Source organism: Amphibalanus amphitrite, unplaced genomic scaffold, assembly GCF_019059575.1.
Source record: "Amphibalanus amphitrite isolate SeventyFive unplaced genomic scaffold, NRLGWU_Aamphi_draft 001003F_arrow, whole genome shotgun sequence".
NCBI classification, from domain to species: domain Eukaryota; kingdom Metazoa; phylum Arthropoda; class Thecostraca; order Balanomorpha; family Balanidae; genus Amphibalanus; species Amphibalanus amphitrite.
Window position 1 is genome coordinate 247,275 of NW_024882497.1, and position 19,637 is coordinate 266,911.

The 19,637-nt window shown below is 46.9% G+C and overlaps 2 protein-coding genes across 5 annotated transcripts; one reads left to right on the plus strand and one right to left on the minus strand.

Moving 5' to 3' along the window:
• Positions 1–4,564: 4,564 nt before the first annotated feature.
• Positions 4,565–11,973, plus strand: LOC122369065 (putative nuclease HARBI1). Its single transcript, XM_043343446.1, has 7 exons — positions 4,565–4,794; positions 6,464–6,589; positions 6,902–7,104; positions 7,427–7,622; positions 7,999–8,118; positions 8,555–8,683; positions 10,702–11,973. The coding sequence occupies exons 1-7, from the start codon at positions 4,733–4,735 to the stop codon at positions 10,886–10,888; spliced, it is 1,023 nt and encodes a 340-aa protein (XP_043199381.1). The 5' UTR covers positions 4,565–4,732; the 3' UTR covers positions 10,889–11,973.
• Positions 11,974–12,126: 153 nt separating this feature from the next.
• LOC122369066 (variant surface antigen E-like) lies at positions 12,127–15,966 on the minus strand. Of its 4 annotated transcripts, XM_043343449.1 has the most exons (5): positions 15,689–15,726; positions 15,463–15,553; positions 13,776–13,938; positions 13,354–13,446; positions 12,127–12,927 (listed from the first exon to the last, which is right to left on the minus strand). In XM_043343449.1, exons 2-5 carry the CDS (start codon positions 15,541–15,543, stop codon positions 12,281–12,283), a joined length of 984 nt encoding a protein of 327 aa, XP_043199384.1. In that variant the 5' UTR covers positions 15,544–15,553; positions 15,689–15,726; the 3' UTR covers positions 12,127–12,280. The 4 variants fall into 4 exon arrangements, 2 of the variants coding, with proteins under 2 accessions (XP_043199384.1, XP_043199382.1); XR_006254347.1 differs by lacking the exon at positions 13,776–13,938 and having other exon boundaries at positions 15,689–15,748; XM_043343447.1 differs by having other exon boundaries at positions 15,463–15,966.
• Positions 15,967–19,637: the final 3,671 nt, after the last annotated feature.

Sequence of the window (19,637 nt, forward strand, 5' to 3'; positions counted from 1 at the left end):
TCATCCTTCATTGTTTTAAGAGGAATATAGACAGTTTAAATCTTTTTTCTTGACCGCAATTCGCACACGCACTAAATTAAAAGCTGGAGTTTTGTGCGTTCGTAAATTGTGATTTGAGAAAATAAGTTGACAATAATCTTTTGCACTTTTGCTTTACAATCATTTTCAATGCAAATTAATGCATTGTTTATTCGAAAATAGGCATATCTTTGAAATATTATGATTTTCCACAAGCAAATTTTCCCAAAAACTTGAACTACTTACAACTGACGAACGCATCCAATAATCTGGATGTCTTAGGATGAGTTCGTCATTTTTTTCCCAAGGAAAAACGATACAGTTCAAGCTACTTTACCGATTTATTAGGGTACTTTTGCCAATGAATTAATAAATAAATGACAACAATTAATCTCATTATCAACCATACTCGGAAGAATTTTCTTCGCATAAGCGCGAACACATCCGCGCTTTCATGAAAAGTCACGCCTGTAGATGTCAGGACTGCTGCTTTATGTTTCGCAAGGTGGCGCAGCGCGCAGGGTACCGACTACCGAGGCTGAGGTCTCCAGACTCTCCACCACGATTTAGCTTGGAAATGGCCGATGGGGAAGGTCTCACCCATAAGCGTAACTTTATATCTCTTTGTGGGTGCTCAAGCACCCCCAATCCTGAGCTCAGCACCCCCTGCCTTCTTAAAGCACCCCCAGCCTCCTCAAAACATTCCCAGCTGACTCAAGGCCCTCAATAATCGGAATGTCCATCTCCTAGTACTGTAATGAGCCCAGTGAATCATCCAAATACTATGCTTTCTCAATTCAGTGACTAAGAGAATATGCATTGAATAAATCACCACAAATTAAGATGCATATTTGTGTTAATACATCTGATATTATCAGGGGCCCGGGAACGATTTTTAAGTTGGGGGGGGGGGGGGAGCCTAAAATATCTGACATGATGCATATGAAACAGTGGCATAGCTAGGGGTCTAAGGGGACACGTACCCCCTCCCCCCATCGGGTTCAAAGGGACCCTCGGGTCCTAGAGGCCCTGCGGCGCCATTTGACCGCTGAGGGTTAACGATGGCCATATTTCTACTCAGAAGGGCCCCGTTGGGCTCGTTAGAGCACCACATGGGCCCTAAATAGCCACACTATGGTCTCCATAAGGGCCCCACGCTGACTTCTGAGGGCCTCTTGCGGCTTTTAAGGACACCTCGGTGGTCTCCAAAGGCCCGTTACTGGCCTCTGAGAGGTTTTACCGGCCTATGAGGGGACAGTTCTAGGGGCATTTCCCACCTGTGATGGTCCCACACTTACTTTTCTAAGGGCCCCATAACGGCAACTGTGGGGGCCCTCATCGGTGCCTATGAGGGCCCACACCGGTGTCTCTGAGGGTTTCACACCCCCAACTCCGAGTGCCTACACCAGTGGCTATTAAAGCCCTATATCGGCGGCTCTGAGGACCCACCCAACGCCTGCGCATCTAAAGGCCACCCACTGATGACTTGAGGGCCCCACAACACAACGGTGACCCTGAGGGCCCCACCGGTGTCTGACAGTACCATGCCGGTCTCTTAGGACCCCGCAGGACTTCTTCTGCCGGCCTAAGACCCCTTGCCGGTCACTGAGACCCCCTGCCGGCTTGTAGACAGTTCGCGTCAGCAGCTCTAAAGGCCCCACACCCGTCTGTAACGGCTCCACACCAGCGTCTATGAGGGCCCGGAGCAACGCCTGTAAGGACCCTCTTCGGCGCCTCTGAGAGAATCACACTAGCACCTCTGATCGCCCACACCGGCACCTGCATGCAGCGGCCCCACACCGGTGCCTCCCTTACCGGCGGCTCTGAGGGCCCTACGCCGGTGATTCTGAGGGTGCCACCGATAACTGAAGGCACCACACAAGCCCTTAGTGTAGCTGAGCTTTAATCCCATACCGGCCCTCCGAGGGCGCCACGTCAGTGCACTCATTGCCCCACACCCCTCCCTCACACCCGGAGCGGGTAAACTGTGTTATACCTATAGCAACGATTTTACCACCGTTGTACGTTATGTATTTCTCAAAGTTGACTCAAAATGGTCCAGTACAAAATCTGGCCTGCCAAACTTATGGCCAAGGTCAGGCCCAAACACGTTTTGGGCAATCAGGCTCAGTCCATGACTCCATTCTTCGGCAACTACGGTGCAAGGCCGATACTGTAGAAACTTGCAATTCGTACCCTTGACCTGACCTTGACCTTGACCTCAAACTTTAAATTAAGTACATGTTTTTAGTTATTCGTGATGAGATCTTTCGATTGGCGTTTGAATTTTCCAAATCGGACCATTAGTTCGGGAGATAACAGGGGGGGGGGGGGTAAAATTAACCCCCCCCCCCAGCCCCGCGCGTTCGGCTGGAGACCCCAGCCCCGTGCGGGTTAATGCATTGGGTGAGCCAAAATTGTTTTACAGTGGCGCTTTTAAAACAAGCTCTCGAACCGATTTAACATCATTTCTTGCATGATGCCTGATGACTACAGTAAAAAAGAACATCTAAAAAAAAACTACAAAAACTATGGCATGCCTTTCTGAAAGCTATTAAGCACCCCCAATGATTTTTGGAAAACTACACCCATGGTCTCACCCAAAAAACGGACGCCCTTTTACACAGCTGCATAAAGAGAATGAATTATTGGCATAGCTAACCACACGTCCCCTCCCCCTCTCCGCCCCAGCTCAATTGGAAATATCGCCTATTTTCCTTAGTCAGTTATATTCTGACTAATTTCTCACTCTTCCCAGTAAACCTTAACATGCATGATGCAGATGTCCACTGCGTAAGTCGTGTGCTTCCGTAAGTGCGCCAACTATATAGTGTTGCCTACACTCTACAGTGCCTACTGCTTCCCCATTGTCGTTATAATTGGTGATTCTCAGGTCAAAAGTTACACAGTGGTCTCAGAGAACAATCGTTTCAACAAATTAACGATTCAAACCGTTGCATTCTACTTATATTCCGGTCAGTTCTGCTACTAAACGATTCCGGCAAAACACTCTTTAGGTTATGTATTAGCGAACCACCACACAAAATTCGCCCAATCAATGGTCAGTTATTACTGCTGGGCTGAACCGTCATACGCTATATAGCCTATTGCAGTCAATATTTTCAGAACGATACTGACTGACGAAACACAACGTATTCGCGGATTCGCACATACGTTGGCACCCAGGTGGCCTGTCAGCAGCCGCACAAATTGAGATGGTACACCGTAAAGCATGCCTTTCCACACAGGCACAAGCACAGGGACACAAATTCTCAAAATCCAAACTTATTCCAATACTGGTCAAATACGAATAGGCATAAAGTTTTGAGGTTTTCTCATGTTCATTCTTCTTTCAACACACGCGGCAGACTGCAGCAGAACATCTCACAGAGCTGCGCTGGATGCAGTCATGAGCTGGGACACGGTTTGTGACCAATGACCGATCGGGGGTGCCAGCCTCCTCCCGGCACGCGATGCACTGGCCGCCGCGCAGTCGATGTCGGGGCACCGCCGGCATTCGCCGACAGGGTTCCATCCGATTCGGTGTATTGGTGGCAGCCCGAACAGTGACCCACGCGAAGCTGGTGGACGTCGATGGCCGATGAGCGATGCCCTTCCGCGACCGGCGGTGGCAGTCGGTCCCACATCAAGAACAGATACCAGTCATGCGGTCAGTCGGCGACGGCGCTGTCGCGAGCCGATCTGATAGTCGCGCGGTGGGCGTTGCCGACGTCCACCGGGACCGTCGACTGGGGGAGCGCGGCCGCCTCTTGGCCGCCGCCTCTGGTCGGCGCGCTCGTTGCGCTGTGGGACGGCATCCACTGCAAGTCGTTCACTGTGAAGCGGTCGTTTGACCGGGCCTGGCAGGTAGGGAAAGGGGGCCTCAGATGAAGTAAAACCATCCCTCAGGCCAGCTGCCTCTCCACCTCATCATGGCAGATAAGCGGACACCCTCGTGATCATCGCAGCGATGATTGCCAATTGGTGTGTCATTATGGGAGAGGATGCCAGCCTCCTTTGCAAGATAGTCTGCCTTTAATATAGTGCAGCCCGACCCATTGCCTGTGGTGCAGACTGGGCTTGATAATGCAGTGCAGGACACACCAAACGTAAGCGGCCATCTGTACCCCCTGTGCAGTAGGGCTGACTCAAGAGCCCAGAGTTGCCCTCCCCCCACCATTCTGTGCACGTGATAACTGGATGGGACATGCCATGGTCAGCATCTGTTCAAAAGCTGCCCTAAGCATGTAAAGCTCCACTGGCATGCTCAAGCATGGTCACAGTCAGTTCTCACTTCTCAGTTGAACCTCCAATGGAAACCCATCACAAAGTAGAGATCAGGGCGCCTCTCACACTGCAGCACACTCAACGACTGAGGCACCATCTCATCACTTGCAGGTGGTTCTTGCCAGGAGCAATGCCAGCCACGCACATCTGGGCCCAGTTTCACCAAGCTCTGTTTGGGGTAGTTTCGGCGAAACTACCCCAAACCAGTTTCACCAAATGGGGTAGGTTCTGATTGGCCACTTCCAAACTACCCCATGGGGCAGTTCTTATTTTACCCCAAATTTGCCATGCAAACAGATGCTCACGGTCCGTGAGCAACTGAACAAGCCAATCAATCAGCTGATTATCGTCGGTTCTACCCCAAATATCCGACCAAAATTACGGCTGACATTCGTGGGGTAATCTGTGATGAGCGATACGTTTCGTGATGAATCGTGTGGTGCGACCAAGAATAAATGGCGACGAAGACCTTTCACCCACTAAGTTCAGGTAAGTATTTCAGTATATTGCCGCATACTGCAAATTTTCACTAATTTTCTTGCATGAATGTACCTACGCCACGCCACCTATGTACGAAGCTTGCGCCACCTACGATAGGCCAGGTACCAACCACTTTATGTAGATGTCGCTCTTAATTGAAAGTAAAATGCCTTTTCACCTACTGAAGGTTTTCCTTTAAAGTGACCTTGGCTACTAGATGATGATTATTAAAACCTTGAAATGTAAATAAGACAGACGTCAGACTCAAGCTCATTCTAGTGGCCAGTGCCGTGGCTGTTTCGTTTGGTCGCCATTTGATCTATTCGAATCCGAAGTTACGGAGCCTCAGCTTGCATTAATATGCCCGGTGCAGTTTAAACACTTCGAATGAACTATGTTTGATTCAATATATCATCCGAGCAAGTGGTATCAAGCAGTCAATATGCTCAAATGCTCGAACTTTGGATCATCGTGCTCATTATCCGGTGGCATCGGGCATGGCGCATACTAAATGCTTATGGTTTTTTCGTACAAATTCCTGAAATGCTTTTAGACATGGGTGGCTGACGCAGGGTGTCTTTCATGTTTAATACTGATCTTACCACCATGTCGTAGGTTTTATATTATTTAGTTTAGAATGTATCAGTATGTCACTGAAATGTTAGTGAAGTATTTAGTTTAGAATGTATCAGTATGTCACTGAAATGTTAGTGAAGAATACAATTATAAATCAAATGCTTTTGATGCATTTTATGGTGCTATAGTTAAGTTATGTACCTTAACAAACTGTTCAAATTGGAATGCCGGGAGTTGTTGCATATATAATACAGTCTGATTTGGTTGAAGTTGTTCTGTTGCAATATGAGGAAAGTTGGGGGATTATCACAGAATGAGTGTCTAAATCTTACACACATGAAATGATCTCCCATGACTTCCTAAAGCTAAGTATTCTTCAGTGATGTTCTTGTGCATGTTTGACTGCGGTGAATGTGTAGATGAAGTCCAAATGGTCCGAGGAAGATAAAAAACAATCTAACTTGACCTGCCTACCAAACTACAGCCTACCAGCCTATAACATACATTGACATGCCTACAGCCTACCAACCTACCAGCCTAGGCCTACCATTTGGATTTCATTTACACATGAACTGTCACTGATACCTTTGTAAATTGTATGTGATTGCATAGGCGGCGGAATGGGGGCGGGGGCACCGTGCCCCCTTTGATTTTGGCATTTTAACATAAGCCCTATGGGCGTTGCATTGTAAGAATGGCACCAAAAGTTAGCAGTCCCCCCCCTCCTAATTAAATGTGTTCTGCCGCCACTATGTGATTGCATGCTTTTTTTGTTGTTTGCTACTACACATCATAATTCATAAGTGTAATGATTGTCTGAGGTGAAGATAGTAAAAGGTGGCAGGACCCTGCCAACAGTGGTTAATAGGTCCTGAAATTATTGATAGTTCATATTTGAACTGTACTGATAACAGATATCATGATCTTGCAGAAATGTAAGCTTGTACCTAATCTGAATTTCTGGAAAGAAGTTATTTAAAGTGTCCTCTTGGAGCGAATGCCTGTAGCTGCCATAGATTATTGACGGCATTTCAGGTTGCTATTACAATAAGGAGCCCTGATAGCAACAATGGAGCTGTTCAAAATCTGTCATCAATTTCAGGGAGAGATTTCGTCTGGAGCGAGCTGTAGTGGAGAAAATCCTCCACTTCATCGGTGACGACCTGGCGCACGACACCGATAGAAATCACGCCCTCACTCCCAAACAACAACTACTCCTGACACTACGGTGGGTGCAATAGCATTGTCCTGCTTTTTAACACTTAAGGTGATAGTGGCTGCCAGATGGCAAGTGATGGAATGTGTGCTAGTGACAACTTTTGTTAAGACAACAGTAAACACAGAATTTGTGCCAACATGCATCTGAGGGTATATTGTGCTTTCTCAACAAGTTCAGCCATGGCCTTGATTATGCAGTTGCAAAATAAATCTCAGGACATGAGACTAAGGACATTATGTAACTTATGTAGGAAATGGTCTTGTGAGCAAGGTAATTTTTCATTAGGTACTGATCCTATTGGAACCCATCCGTCTTTTTCAGCTTCCTGGCAACAGGAAGTTTCTACCACGTAGTGGGTGATGCGCACGGCCCAAGCAAAGCCACGGTGTACCGCGCAGTGCACAGGGCCGTGGAAGCGATTGTGAATCGGTTGATGGGACTTATAGCTTTCCCCAACACTCATGAGGCGACCCGTGCCCTCCAGGCACAGTTCCATGGGAAAGCAGGGCTGCCAAATGTCATTGGTAAGTCCGCAGTGTTAACAGGAGCACAGCGTTTTAAAAGGAAGGTGCCATGTCCCAGTGCTGGATTCAGATAAATGAGATTTAGTGTTAAGTTTTTGTCAAAGAACATGCTGTGCATGCTTTCATTGTAAAGATGTTGAAGCCAACAAAAACTAACATAAAACCATTGCATATTTCAACAAAGCCAGCAAGGAAAGAAGCTCCATGGTTTTATGTAGCTGATTGTCCTAACATACAGTATTGTAATGGATTGAGAAAACTAATAGATAAATAATAGATAATTGAGATAACTGTATGTGCATGTGTGGTGTGTGATCTACAGGCTGCATCGATGGCTGCCACATCGACCTGCGGGTCCCCACTGACGTGGAGAACGCCTACATCAACCGGCACCAGAGGACGTCACTAAATGTCATGGCCGTGGCTGGCGCAGATGGCCGCTTCCTGTGCGTGAGCGCCCATGCTGGAGGTCGCCAACACGACTCAAGGGTGCTGGCGACCTCTGGACTTGTTGAAAAGTAAGCCAATATGAACTAAGTGTATTATTGAAACACGTCAGCTTCACTACTATATTAGAGTCATGCAAGTTAGGATAATGATGTAAATAATAAACCAAATAGTACAAATCAAATATATTCAAAAACAAACAGTTAATTTGGTTTCAACAGGCGTGCACAGGCGTGCACATTTTTCACGAGGCGTGCACTGCTTAACCTTCGCTTTGGGTTAGGTATTTTGGCCACCCTCGGCAGTTTTGTGCGTGTATAGCGAAATCCGCGGATCCCATAGGGACGTGAACTGGCCTCTAGTGACCATATCACCGAGCTAAAAGAGTAGATAGATAAGCTTGCAAGTAAAGTTTGTGACAATCGCCTTCAATTACTTATATTTCAGGTTGGAGACCGACTCTCTGGTGCCGGTTGGTGGAGGCGTTCTGCTCGGGGACAGTGCCTATCCGAGTCGGCGTTACTTGCTGACTCCCATCAACCATCCCGGGACTGCAGCGGAGGAGAGGCAAGTGTTTGCTATGCTGGCACGATTCCACGTTTCATATCATGTACCATGTCGCCAATTAATGTTGATATTGAGGTATTATTAATATCGATTTAACGTAAATGAACCTCGATATAAACACTGTTCGTTGTTACCGTATGCGTAGAAATGTAGATAGCACTAGTGTTTCCGCCATTATACAGTCATTGCGCGAGACAACCAAGAGTCGTTGGAGAAAAAACATGCACCACAAAGAGTGTTGTCTGCATAAAATCTGAATAACTGTCCCCCCCCCCCACGCACACCCGCCAGGCGCCCCTTGACCCACTAACAATTACCGTATTGTCGAGCACCGGAAGCATGACCACATTCTAGCTTATCAATGAAATGTGATGCGTCACGCCTCTGCTACTTGCTCGTTGGGATGTATTTATAAAATGCTTCATTTCTGTTGCAGGTACAACAAGGCCCACTGCAGGACTCGAGTTTGCGTCGAGCAGGCCTTCGGCCAGTTGAAGATGCGGTGGTGGTGCCTGAAACATGGCCTCCGGTTCCACAGGGTCGCCGACTCAGTTCGCACCGTGATGTAAGCTATATCATCGAGGATAGTATTATAAATAACTGAGAAGACACTAGTTCGTCGTAGGTCATTGCGAAGACATTAAGTCTCTCCCGGCTCTGTTGCTCATTGCTCAATCTGGTATAAGTTGTTTGGCGAAAACGTCGATTAACCGCTTGTGACCCCAGTGACGCCACGGGTCACATTGTCAGAGGTTCACTCCACCTTTCCATATCTGTTACGCTGAATCTATGCCCGCCTGCCACCAGATTAGTAACTAGTGTATTAATCTGAGGGGCCCGATCTGCGTCGTTGACTTTCACCATGGCTCAGTCCGGCATCTGCCCTCTCGCACGGAAAGATTCGTTCATCGATGCCAATATATTGTCTTGCCAATCACTGTCGAACTTATCACCGAAACAATCTCTTACACCAGCACAACCTCGGACCAATCATCGTCCCATCCCTCGCACACGCAAGTCTCGTCGCGTCACAACATTAACCCGCGCCCCGCGGGGGGGGGGCAGAATCTGCCCCCTCCCGTTGTTCGCCAATAACGTCTAAACGCGTTAAGCCAGCGACGTCAGACTTTCAGTACCTTAGCATACATCAATTTAAGACGTTTCCTGAAAATTTGAGCGAAATCCTTTGGAAAACTTTTGAGAAAATGACGTTTTAGTGATGTCATGTTCGCCATTTTCGCCTAAAAAACCCTAATGCATGGGAGCAACATCAAATCACATGTTTGAACGTTTGAAACCACGAAAAGCTTGCAAACGCGCGGCTAATGCGAGCAGAAATACGCCGAATCGCGATTCCGGCCAAACATGGTCTCGGAAAAGAGGTCACAGGTCCAGGCGCGGATACAAGGGGGGGGCCATGGGGGCCATGGCCCCCCCCCTTGGCCGATTTTTTTCAAAAATAAAATAAAAAGTTAAAAAGCTGAAAAGGGGGCCTCCTGAAAATAAAGTGGCCGAAATCCGATGAGTTTTTTTTTAACCTACCCACTTAGTTATTTCTTAGAAGACTAGCTGAGAAGACTTCTTTGTTAGAAGATTGGTAAAGCTTTTCATAACTTGGAGGTCTCTTATACTCACAGAGATGACCACTTTTACAGGGCCTCCTAACCTGCACAGAGGGCCTCCAAGCCTGCACAGATGTCCTAACAAACACAAAATCTCTTAGCCTACACAGAGGCCTCCACTCGCATCCGAACAAAGGGCCTCCTAGCCAACACAGAGGGCCTCCTAACTCACACAGAAGGTCTCCTATCCTGCACAGAGGGACTCCAAGCCTGCACAGATATCCTATTCGCCAACACAGGACCTCTTAATCTCCACAGAGGGCCTCCACTCGCATCCACACAAAGGGTCTCCAAGTCTGTACTGAGGGCCTGCGCTCGCATCTGCACAGAGGGCCTCCTAGCTATCACAGAGGGCTTCCTAGTTCACATACAAGGCCTCCTAGCAGGGGCGGATCCAGGGGGGGCGATAGGGACTATAGCGCCCCCCCCCCCGGGCGACTTTCTCATTTTCTTTTTTTTTTTGCAAAAAAAAGCATGATAGGGGGCCCCCAAAAATAAAGTGGACGAAATCCAGGCTTAAACTTTTGGGGGTAGGTAGGGCCCCCATCGATGGGGGGCCCCCGATTCGGAATAGCCCCTCCCTTGGCAAAATGCTGGATCCGCCCCTGCACAGGTCGAAGGTCATTTGGGTCAGGCTCATGAAATTTTCAGGGTACCTAGGTGTAAAATTGATCAATGCGAGGGTACTGAAAGTTTGGTCGCGATCGGCTGCTTTTTACGCGAGTTATTCGCGAAAACCCTTAGGGAGGGGGGTTGCATCAACCCCCCCCCTTGTGCTGGCGAGGGTTGAGATCCGCCTTGTTGAGAGCTTTCGATTGCGCTTTCCCCGTCTTTCTACGACCATCGGTTCGGAAGTTAGACAGGAGGGGCAGAATCTGCCCCCCCCCCCGCAGGGCGCGTGTGGCTGAATAGCCCAGCGGGGCGCGGGTTAATGTATTAATGTTACACCATTCGTTTCAAGGGCCTGCTGCATCCTGCACAACATCGCAAAACTGGAGGGCGATGAAGGCGACTGGATGCAGGACGTGGCCGCTGCCCAGGACCTCGGAGAACCGGACGCACCCGAGCTGCCGCCACCAGAGCCAGTGGCGGCGGTGCGGAGGCTGGCCTTCGCCCGGAGAGCCGAGTTCGTCAGGCTCTTCCAGTAGCCGCCGCCTGGCCTGTGGCTGGCGGACTGCGCAGTATGATGCGAAAATGTATATAGAGTGCAAAAATACTTTTGTGTTCAGTATACGAATAGTGCATAGTGTATACGAATAGTGAATAGTGTACAGTATAGTGCAAAAATGGTGTGCGGTACTACTGTAACCGAATAAAACTTCGTAACATTTGAAAAAAATGACTGTGTTTCCTAAGAAACTTTTATCCTACAAGTCCGTAGATGGAACAGGCATCCCCCTGTAAAGCAGCAACATGCTACGCCAAGCAGCATATCCACTATTATCACAAAACCATAAAATCTGCCCGTCTTCGAGCATCCTGAGTGAGTGAGATTTTCTGGTTTTGTGATCAAGTAGAAATGCTGCTTGGAGCATGTGACATATAACTGCATGTATGGCCTAAACTTTTGAATTCATTTTAAAAGGGATAAAAACGCAACAAATTACCCAACGTTCCGCATTTATTGCTTGGTGATGCGAAACGTTGAGTAATTTGTTGTGTTTTTATCTCTTTTAAAATGAATTCAAAAGTATAGGCCATACATGCAGTTATATGTCACATGCTCCAAGCAGCATTTCTACTTGATCACAAAACCAGAAAATCTCACTCACTCAGGATGCTCGAAGACGGGCAGATTTTATGGTTTTGTGATAATAGTGGATATGCTGCTTGGCGTAGCATGTTGCTGCTTTACAGCGGGATGCCTGTTCCATCTACGGACTTGTAGGATAAAAGTTTCTTAGGAAACACAGTCATTTTTTTCAAATGTCACGAAGTTTTATTCGGTTACAGTAGTACCGCACACCATTTTTGCACTATACTGCACCTTCGCATACTGTACACAACATAATAAGGTGTACACGAAGAAGGCTATTTTTCTGTTGCTTAAACTGGCCTCTTGTGGTTTCGGCGAGATGCCTGCAGCTGCACACATTAGGTCCGTACACCGATTTGCCTGCGTGTTATGTGTGTCTTGTGCGCAAACCTGTTATGGTGCAACAGGAAATAATAGTTCTCAACCTCGTTCATAGGTGGCGGTAGGGTTGGGTGGATCGTTTCGGACTGATGCCCGATGTACCTCAACCAGAGCTTTAAATATTGTTTTTGTTGTAGTTATCTACGATATTGTTGTACTTATTTATAATACTTCGGGTGGTGTTCAGTTTCAGCACATCATCGATTCTATGCGTCTCAGCAAGAACCGTTCTGTTGTCGAAAGAAAGTGTCAAATAGAAATCGCTTGTTTACCAGAAAACATCATATTCATTTTAAGCCAACAACATTTGCAGTGGCCAGCACAAAAAAAAACAGCTTCAGCGAGTTAATAGAACAGCGAAAGAGTTACGCGTGGGCGTGAGCGAGCGTCGCAGACAGCGTAATCAGAGCAGCGACATGTTCTTGTAGGTGATCGCCCTGTAATGTTCGGCCACCTCGGTGAGCTCCTCTGTCAGGAGGCAGTCGAGCGGTGCAGCTAGTAAAAGTCTGCGACGCTCGCTCACTTCCCTGCGTTCAGCTACGAACGACTCAAGGGTCCGTGTCGTGACGGTGCGGTCGGACAGGGTGTCGCGAAGACTGCGGGCGGCCCTCGCTGCGGCGGTGGGCTGGGAGGCGGTAGGCTGGGAGGAATGCGGGGCCGTAGGCTGGGAAGCGATGGAGGCGGTGGGCTGGGAGGTGAGGGAGGCGGTAGGCTGGGAGGGATGCGGGGCCGTAGGTTGGGAGGCGTAAGGCTGGGAAGGGAGGGAGGCGGTAGGCTGGGAGGCGGTGGGCTGCGATGGGAGAGAGGTGGTGGACTGAGATGGCTGAGAGAGTAGGGATGTGGAAGGCTCATCAAGTAGTGAGGTGATCGACATAGGTGACACACAGGAAGGATGAAACGGAGAAGCCCCGGCCACGCTGTCCGACCCGGTGCCCAGCCAGGTCGCTTCCGACACCGCCGCTTCGCTGCCGCGGGCATCACCTCCAGCACTCTCTTCCTGCGGCCGGGGAGCGATGCTGCTCAGCGCGCCAGGGACGACGAAGTCGTAAGCTGAAAAAGTGCAAGCATGAGAGAGAAAGTTGCCCTTATGCTTACTTCCCTGTCCTTCCAGATGCGTTGGCCATTGCCACGAAACCTAATTTCGTATTTCATAATGTGCAGCCATGGGCTCCGCCACTGGGGGGACGGGGGGAAAAGTCTCCCAATATTTTACATTTTTAACATTAGGCCTATGGGTGCTGCATGGCAAGAATCGACTTCGAACGGCCTTCGTCCTCTCCCCCCCCCCTCACAACCATCGGGTCGTGACGGAGCTCTGTATAGCCACCATAATTCAACTTTGATGCCATTAGACTGGCATATGGTTGTTCTATATACCCTGGGCATATGTGCACGACGCGCCGATGGGAAGCCTTCGGAGTTTTTCATGTTATCATCGACTCCTTTTGCAAATAAGGGCAGCAACAAAGTACTTACTCCCATCGTCGAGGCTTAAAGCAACCTCGTCCAGGTCGGTCAAACCGCCCGACTCGCCACCAGTACCAGTCGACCTCAATTTGTTTCGCTTGGCTGTAAAAAGGACACAGGATATTGCATCGTTTATTGCAAAATCAAGGAAAACCGAGGTTGTGAGTTCCTCATCTAAGTGGAGACGCCCTTATGCAGAGATGCAAGAAATTTCCAAAAGCCAAAGCCGGCTCCGTCCTGAAACGGCAACTATTTTGGACAACGAATATTCCTGACTCACAGGATGTTTATCGAGCACGGCATCCGACTCAGCAAGCAATGCTGTTGCACACAATTCGTCACGAAAGGCATCAGCACAAGTCCAAGCACGTTTATAATTGCAATGCCAGCATGCATTTAAACACAACTTGAACTAAATTTACAACAGTTACCTCTGCTCCGTCCAATTTGGTTTTTTAGGAGAGAGTTCCGCATTTTTCTAACATCAGCGCCATGCGGGATTAGGCCCAGCAAAGCGGCCAGGTCGCGGGCCTCCTTCCATTTCGTGGCGCGAGCGGCCCCCGCTCCCGGTCCGCGCAGCTTACCGTAGAGAATCTGTACGCAGTTACAACGCAATCAAGCGGATCGCCCGCTATGCTCATATACATGTCGTTATGAATGCTGTTGCACGTAATGCCAGATGTAATGCCTACACATGAATAAATAAGACAATTAAATAGGGGACAGTGGGGTATAGCGGACCACTGGGGCAAAGCGAACCACCCACCCTGTTGTACGCATTAGAAGCGCCGTCCATTCTTTTAGATAGCCATTAGAAGTGTTTCCCATCCACGCACTTCCCGGATCAGCGGCAGCCTGATCCGGGCGAGTTCCTTCGCTATTGAGCATAAATGTTTTTCTAATTTTCCTGCTAATTTGAGTGTTATAAAAATGTCATCATAATTACCATATAGGTATATGCCATTATCTTCATGAATGTCTGTGCTCTGGACATGCATTTGTATGGCTGTAATTGGGTTGTAATTGCTGTAAGCAATCATGATTTATCGCATGTTCTATAATCTAAGCAATGTGTGGTCAAGCAAAAATTTGAAAAAGGATTTAGTTGACCATATGTTAATTACTGTAATGCTGGAAGTGCCTATTTAACTGTCAATATTTTATATTTGCTGGAAAATATTGACAGTGAGTCAATATTTTTCAGCATGAAAATATTGACTCACTGTCAATATTTTCACTTAATAGTTTACGAGCCTCAGAACAATGTAGATACAGTGATTTAGGAGGGCAACCATTATTCTGGTTAAATGGGGCAAAGTGGACCAACAGTGGACAGTGGTTCACTTTGCCCTACAATTTTTTAAAATCATGGTCAAATTTCACCACTTTATACCAGACAATGACAAGTCATCAAAGGAAAGTTAGAGCTAATACATGGACCTTTCTATTTGTCATTTACTTGGAGATCCCTATGGGCGCTATGGCCAATTACATGCAGGCTTGGGACATTTCTTAGCAACCCCGCTTTACCCCACTAGGGGATACAGTTTAAAGATAATGTAGTTACAGTTGCACTGGCCAGAGCTTTGTGAAAATTGCACAATTCCCCACTAACTGTCTAATCTAAATTTGCTTTATGCTTCGTTATTTGCATAGTCATGTGTTCAGTTATTTGGGTCCAGACTGGTTTTTGATTCACCTTTTTTGGATCAATTCAATCATTGCTTCATTTGATTTTTGTTTGATTCAATCACCGTTTGATTCCTTCAACAAATTTGGTGAATCGCTTCCTTTTGATTCAGAGAATCAAAAAACAATAAAAGGAATGATTCATGTTTGATTCAGCCAATTTTTTTTTGAAAGATTCTTTTTTGATTCAATTAAAAAATAAAATATACAAAATATCAGGGATAGTATTGTATTTGTTGTGTTCTTTTTGTTGTCGTGTAATGGCAGTATTGTTAATATTTGTTGATAATGAACTATATTCGTTCACTTAAATTTTTTCAATCCAATCGATTCAATCACAGATGAATCAAACACCAATCTAGGTTTGGGTCCCTCAGCTCAATTGAAAAAAATACAGAAAGCTTTTTTACAATATTGGTACCTACTTACCGACTTATTCTGAGCTAGGAACCGGAAAAGTTCCAGCTTGTTTTCCTCTCTTCGTTGGCGAGCTCCTCCACAGGCAGGCATTTCGGTCTGGCTGGAGACCCAATCAATTAAAATCAAGAAAGACCGTATAAAAAAGCTTCAAAATAACCACTACTAAGATAAAACTTAAGGTTATAATTAACAAGAACAATCCAAATATTTACATATTACACGAATAACGCCTCACCTTTGATGAGAAACCTGTGCACTGTATTGTCTAGGCCCACAAACAAAAGAAGAAAATAAACATTGTATTCTACGAAGCATACCCAATGCAACAGCGGAATCTCGACCAATCAAAACGTTCCGCTGTTTCGCTGATGCTGCTTGCTTAGCAAACATTCACAAGAGACGCCGAAACTACCCCATTGGGGTAGTTTGAGCTGGTGAAACTGGATTCTATCCCATGGGGTAGAATGGAAATCTACCCCATGCCGAAATTACCCCACTTGGTGAAACTGGGCCCAGGTGATAACAGCAGTGTACAACTGCAATCTACAAGCATCCATGTTCTTTCTGGTTTTCTCCTGTTGAGATCCACTGCCATGCATGAACTTGATGGGCTTTTGTTGCGCTCCTCCCATGTGCAGACAGGTTTCTGCTGAAACAAAGCAAAGCAAATGTGATTAATAATGGCCCTGTTTCACAATCTAGACACTGTGTGCACTGGTAGCTACGGCATACCATAGCATCACTCAAATGACGTTGCATGTGATCTCTTAGTTTATGATGAATCGCGTTTGGAACAGAGTGAGAGGTTCTGAAAAACCGTACCAAGAACAGAGGTTTGAGTTCAAATACTGCTAGCATGCTGCTGGTGCTGGTACCGCAGCGTGCTAGCGTTCTGGGATGCTGTCATAGCTTAGCGTCACAGTGAAGTTTGTTGACACTGCCATGGAAACCCAATGCTCTGACACACGCATGACGCAGCGCACTGCAGTGCTCTGCCGTGAAACACCACCCATGAACGTTGGTTGCATGACCAGGATCGGAGCAGTGTGGCAGACAGTGATTTTAATTTTAATTGCACTTCCTAGAGATTAAAATGTTGTTGGTGAAATTGCTATTCATTATTCCTATTACCATTGTCTAAATTTCACATTTCAAGACAGCATCAGCATTGACATGTTATATAAAATAAGGTTTAGACTTCAGGTGGTCCCGGGTTCAGCTATTAAGTAAAACAAGGGCAAAAAATTGTCAAGAAAAAATATTTTAAAAAAATACCTGCCTTCATCAACACCTCATCTAATCTAACCTCATCCTCATCTTACAAGGCCCTAAAAGCAAAAACCGTTTGAATAACAATGTAATATTTTGCAACCGCTGCACCATTACTGTCACGTACGCTATCCCTAGATTGGTTGCTGGTAAGTAGTGGTTGTCGTCATCAACTCGTCATGCAGCAGCTGATTGGGATGGGCGGGGCCTATTTTTATCCAGACGATAGAGAGAGCCCTCATGCCAAGGCGTTAGGCATGTTTTGACTGAGTTGCGTCACATTCAGCACGCTGCCATATTTACTGCACACTTTTCCCTTTGCTGTGGTAGGTCGTCTCCTTCGTTTTAGGCAGAAAAATTCACGGCCAAGATATACCTACCCCGCGTTCGATGTCTCTCGGACGACGAAAATTCTACGTCGTCCGGGTCCGGCCAATCCTGCACAAGGTCAGCGGGGGCTCGGCTGCGGTTATGGAACATTGGAACGTGATTGGCCGGACGACGTAGAATCTTCGTCGTCCGAGAGACATCGAAAGCGGGGGCCGGGGATAATGAGTAGGTAGATAGTAAATACAAAGTAATCTTGGATATAATAGCTGCGTTTACATAGGGATTGTTGCAAGCTTATCCCGCGCCCCGCTGGGCTATTCAGTATTCAGCCATACGCGCCCTGCTGGGGGGGGGGGGGGGGGCCGGGGGGCAGATTCTGCCCCCCTGTCTAACTTCCGAACCGATGGTCGTAGACAGACGGGGAAAACGGCAATCGAAAGCTCTCAACAAGGCGGATCTTAACCCGCGCGGGGCTGGGGGGGTAAATTTTACCCCCCCTTGCGAATTTTTGCGATATCTCAAAAACGGCGGCGCGCAGCGCCGCCAAACTTTCAGTACCTTTTCTTACATCAATTTGACACCTTCCCTGAAAATTTGAGCGAAATCCGTCGGAAAATTTTTGAGAAATTGACGTTTTAGTGACGTCATGTTCGCCATTTTCGCCTCAAAAACGGCAAAAGTTCAAACGCCGCTAACATCTTCATTTTTAAAGGAATCAAGACGTAACAAAAAGGTTATACGTAATTTTACTTTGTCTATCAAATGGCTATCTCGGTTTTTTGAAAATTTTGGATTTTGGCCTAATTTTTTTTCAAAAAACTGATTTTTTTGGGAAAATCATTGTAAAATCCAAAATTTTGAGTCTATCAAAAAAACCGGAATATATGTCAGAGAAGTGGTCTATGTGCACCTACATACCAAATTTTAGAAGAATCGGTTCAAAAATGTGGGAGTTATTCAAAATTTTATGACGTCACGACACACAAAATTTTTGAAAAATGACTTTTTTGGAAGTTCTAGACCTCGTACGGAAACAAAAATAGCACCATTCGATTCGCCGTGAAAAACTGCATCAGATCGACACCTTTTTAGGCCTTAACAACCAACTTCAAAATTTGACCTCATTTGACCTGACCTTGACCTGACCTCGACCTGAAATTCATCCAGAGGTGGTCCATATCACTTATTGAGTGTGCCTATTGAATTCTATGAGTAAAATGACCCATAAAACATGTGTCGCACATGCCCTTTTCTATATTTTGTTTTTGGTGACCTGACCTGACCTGACCTGACCTTGAACTTGACCTTTGAATGACATTGTATGCAACGAATATTGTCTTGGTAGTCTTAGAACACGTTTTGGGCAATCAGTCTCAGTCCATTCTTCGGCAACTACGCGGTGCAAGGCCGATATACTGTAGAAACTTGCATTTTGTACCCTTGACCTGACCTTGACCTTGACCTCAAACTTTAAATTAAGTACATGTTTCTAGTAGTTCGTGATGAGAGCTTTCGATTGGCGTTTGAATTTTCCAAATCGGACCATTAGTTCGGGAGATAACAGGGGGGGTAAAATTTACCCCCCCCCAGCCCCGCGCGTTCGGCTGGAGACCCCAGCCCCGCGCGGGTTAACCCGCGAGTTGCTGGGGGGGGCGTTAAACGCCCCCACTTTTTTCGCCGGGCCACAACATAAAAACGGCGCGCCGCAGGCGCGCCAAATTTTGGGTACCTGTAGGGAATTGATTGAAGTTTATTGTGACAAAGTTTCAAAAAAATCGGTCGGAAAATTTTTGAGATATCGAGGTTTTAGTGACGTCATGATTTCTGAGTTTTCGACCAAAAACGGCATATGTTCAAAAAATCATATAAAATCACAAAATGGACATACAGACATGCCGTAAACGCCATTAGACTGCCAATACCATGATCAATCAAATGGCTATCTTCGATTATTGATTATCGTTCCGCATTTTCCAAAATCTTGAACTGAATCTTGGCAATTTTTCGTGACTATTTCACGACCATGGTACAGGGACCCGCAGTTGCTTCTGTACACACTAGTATTTCAGCGTATTCTTTGCCTGTGACACCGTTGGAGGCGAATTGGGAAATGATTGTGTGCTTATCAAAACCACCATCTGAAGGGCTTTAAACTGATGTGCTGCTCTCCTAATTCAGTGAACTTTTTATGGCTATATCAGCAAAACATTGTTTTCAGGGCTTTTTCCTGCCCCATTCCTTCTGAAACCTGGAACCGCTTATTCCATTTACTCCTGCCATCTGACGATGGTCGTGCTGACTACTAGTTCCGGCGCTAGTTACTGCTCCAGTTTTGCACCCGGCACAAACTCAGGCGGCACCGGGCCGTGGCTCGACCACGGAGGGTCGGACCGAGCCGACTGCCTGGGGCGCGGTTAGATCGGACGCCCTGCTGGGGAAGGGGACGGGAGTGAGGGGGAGGGGAGGAGGTGGTCACGTGGTCCGTCCAAGCTCGCAGACGACCTGTCCTGCGCCCAGCCATGTTCCGTGATCCAAAATGGCACGAGAGCTGTAGAATGCCTGGAGGAGACGCTTCGAAAGCGAAC

Coding starts and splice junctions, on each gene's coding strand:
- LOC122369065 (XM_043343446.1), top strand. CDS start 4,733: ATGAATCGTGTGGTGCGACCAAGAATAAATGGCGACGAAGACCTTTCA. Junction 6,590..6,901: donor CAACTACTCCTGACACTACG/GTGGGTGCAATA, acceptor CGTCTTTTTCAG/CTTCCTGGCAACAGGAAGTT. Junction 7,623..7,998: donor ACCTCTGGACTTGTTGAAAA/GTAAGCCAATAT, acceptor CTTATATTTCAG/GTTGGAGACCGACTCTCTGG.
- LOC122369066 (XM_043343447.1), bottom strand. CDS start 15,543: ATGCCTGCCTGTGGAGGAGCTCGCCAACGAAGAGAGGAAAACAAGCTG. Junction 13,939..15,462: donor TCCTAGCTCAGAATAAGTCG/GTAAGTAGGTAC, acceptor AACTGCGTACAG/ATTCTCTACGGTAAGCTGCG. Junction 12,928..13,353: donor TTTAAGCCTCGACGATGGGA/GTAAGTACTTTG, acceptor GCACTTTTTCAG/CTTACGACTTCGTCGTCCCT.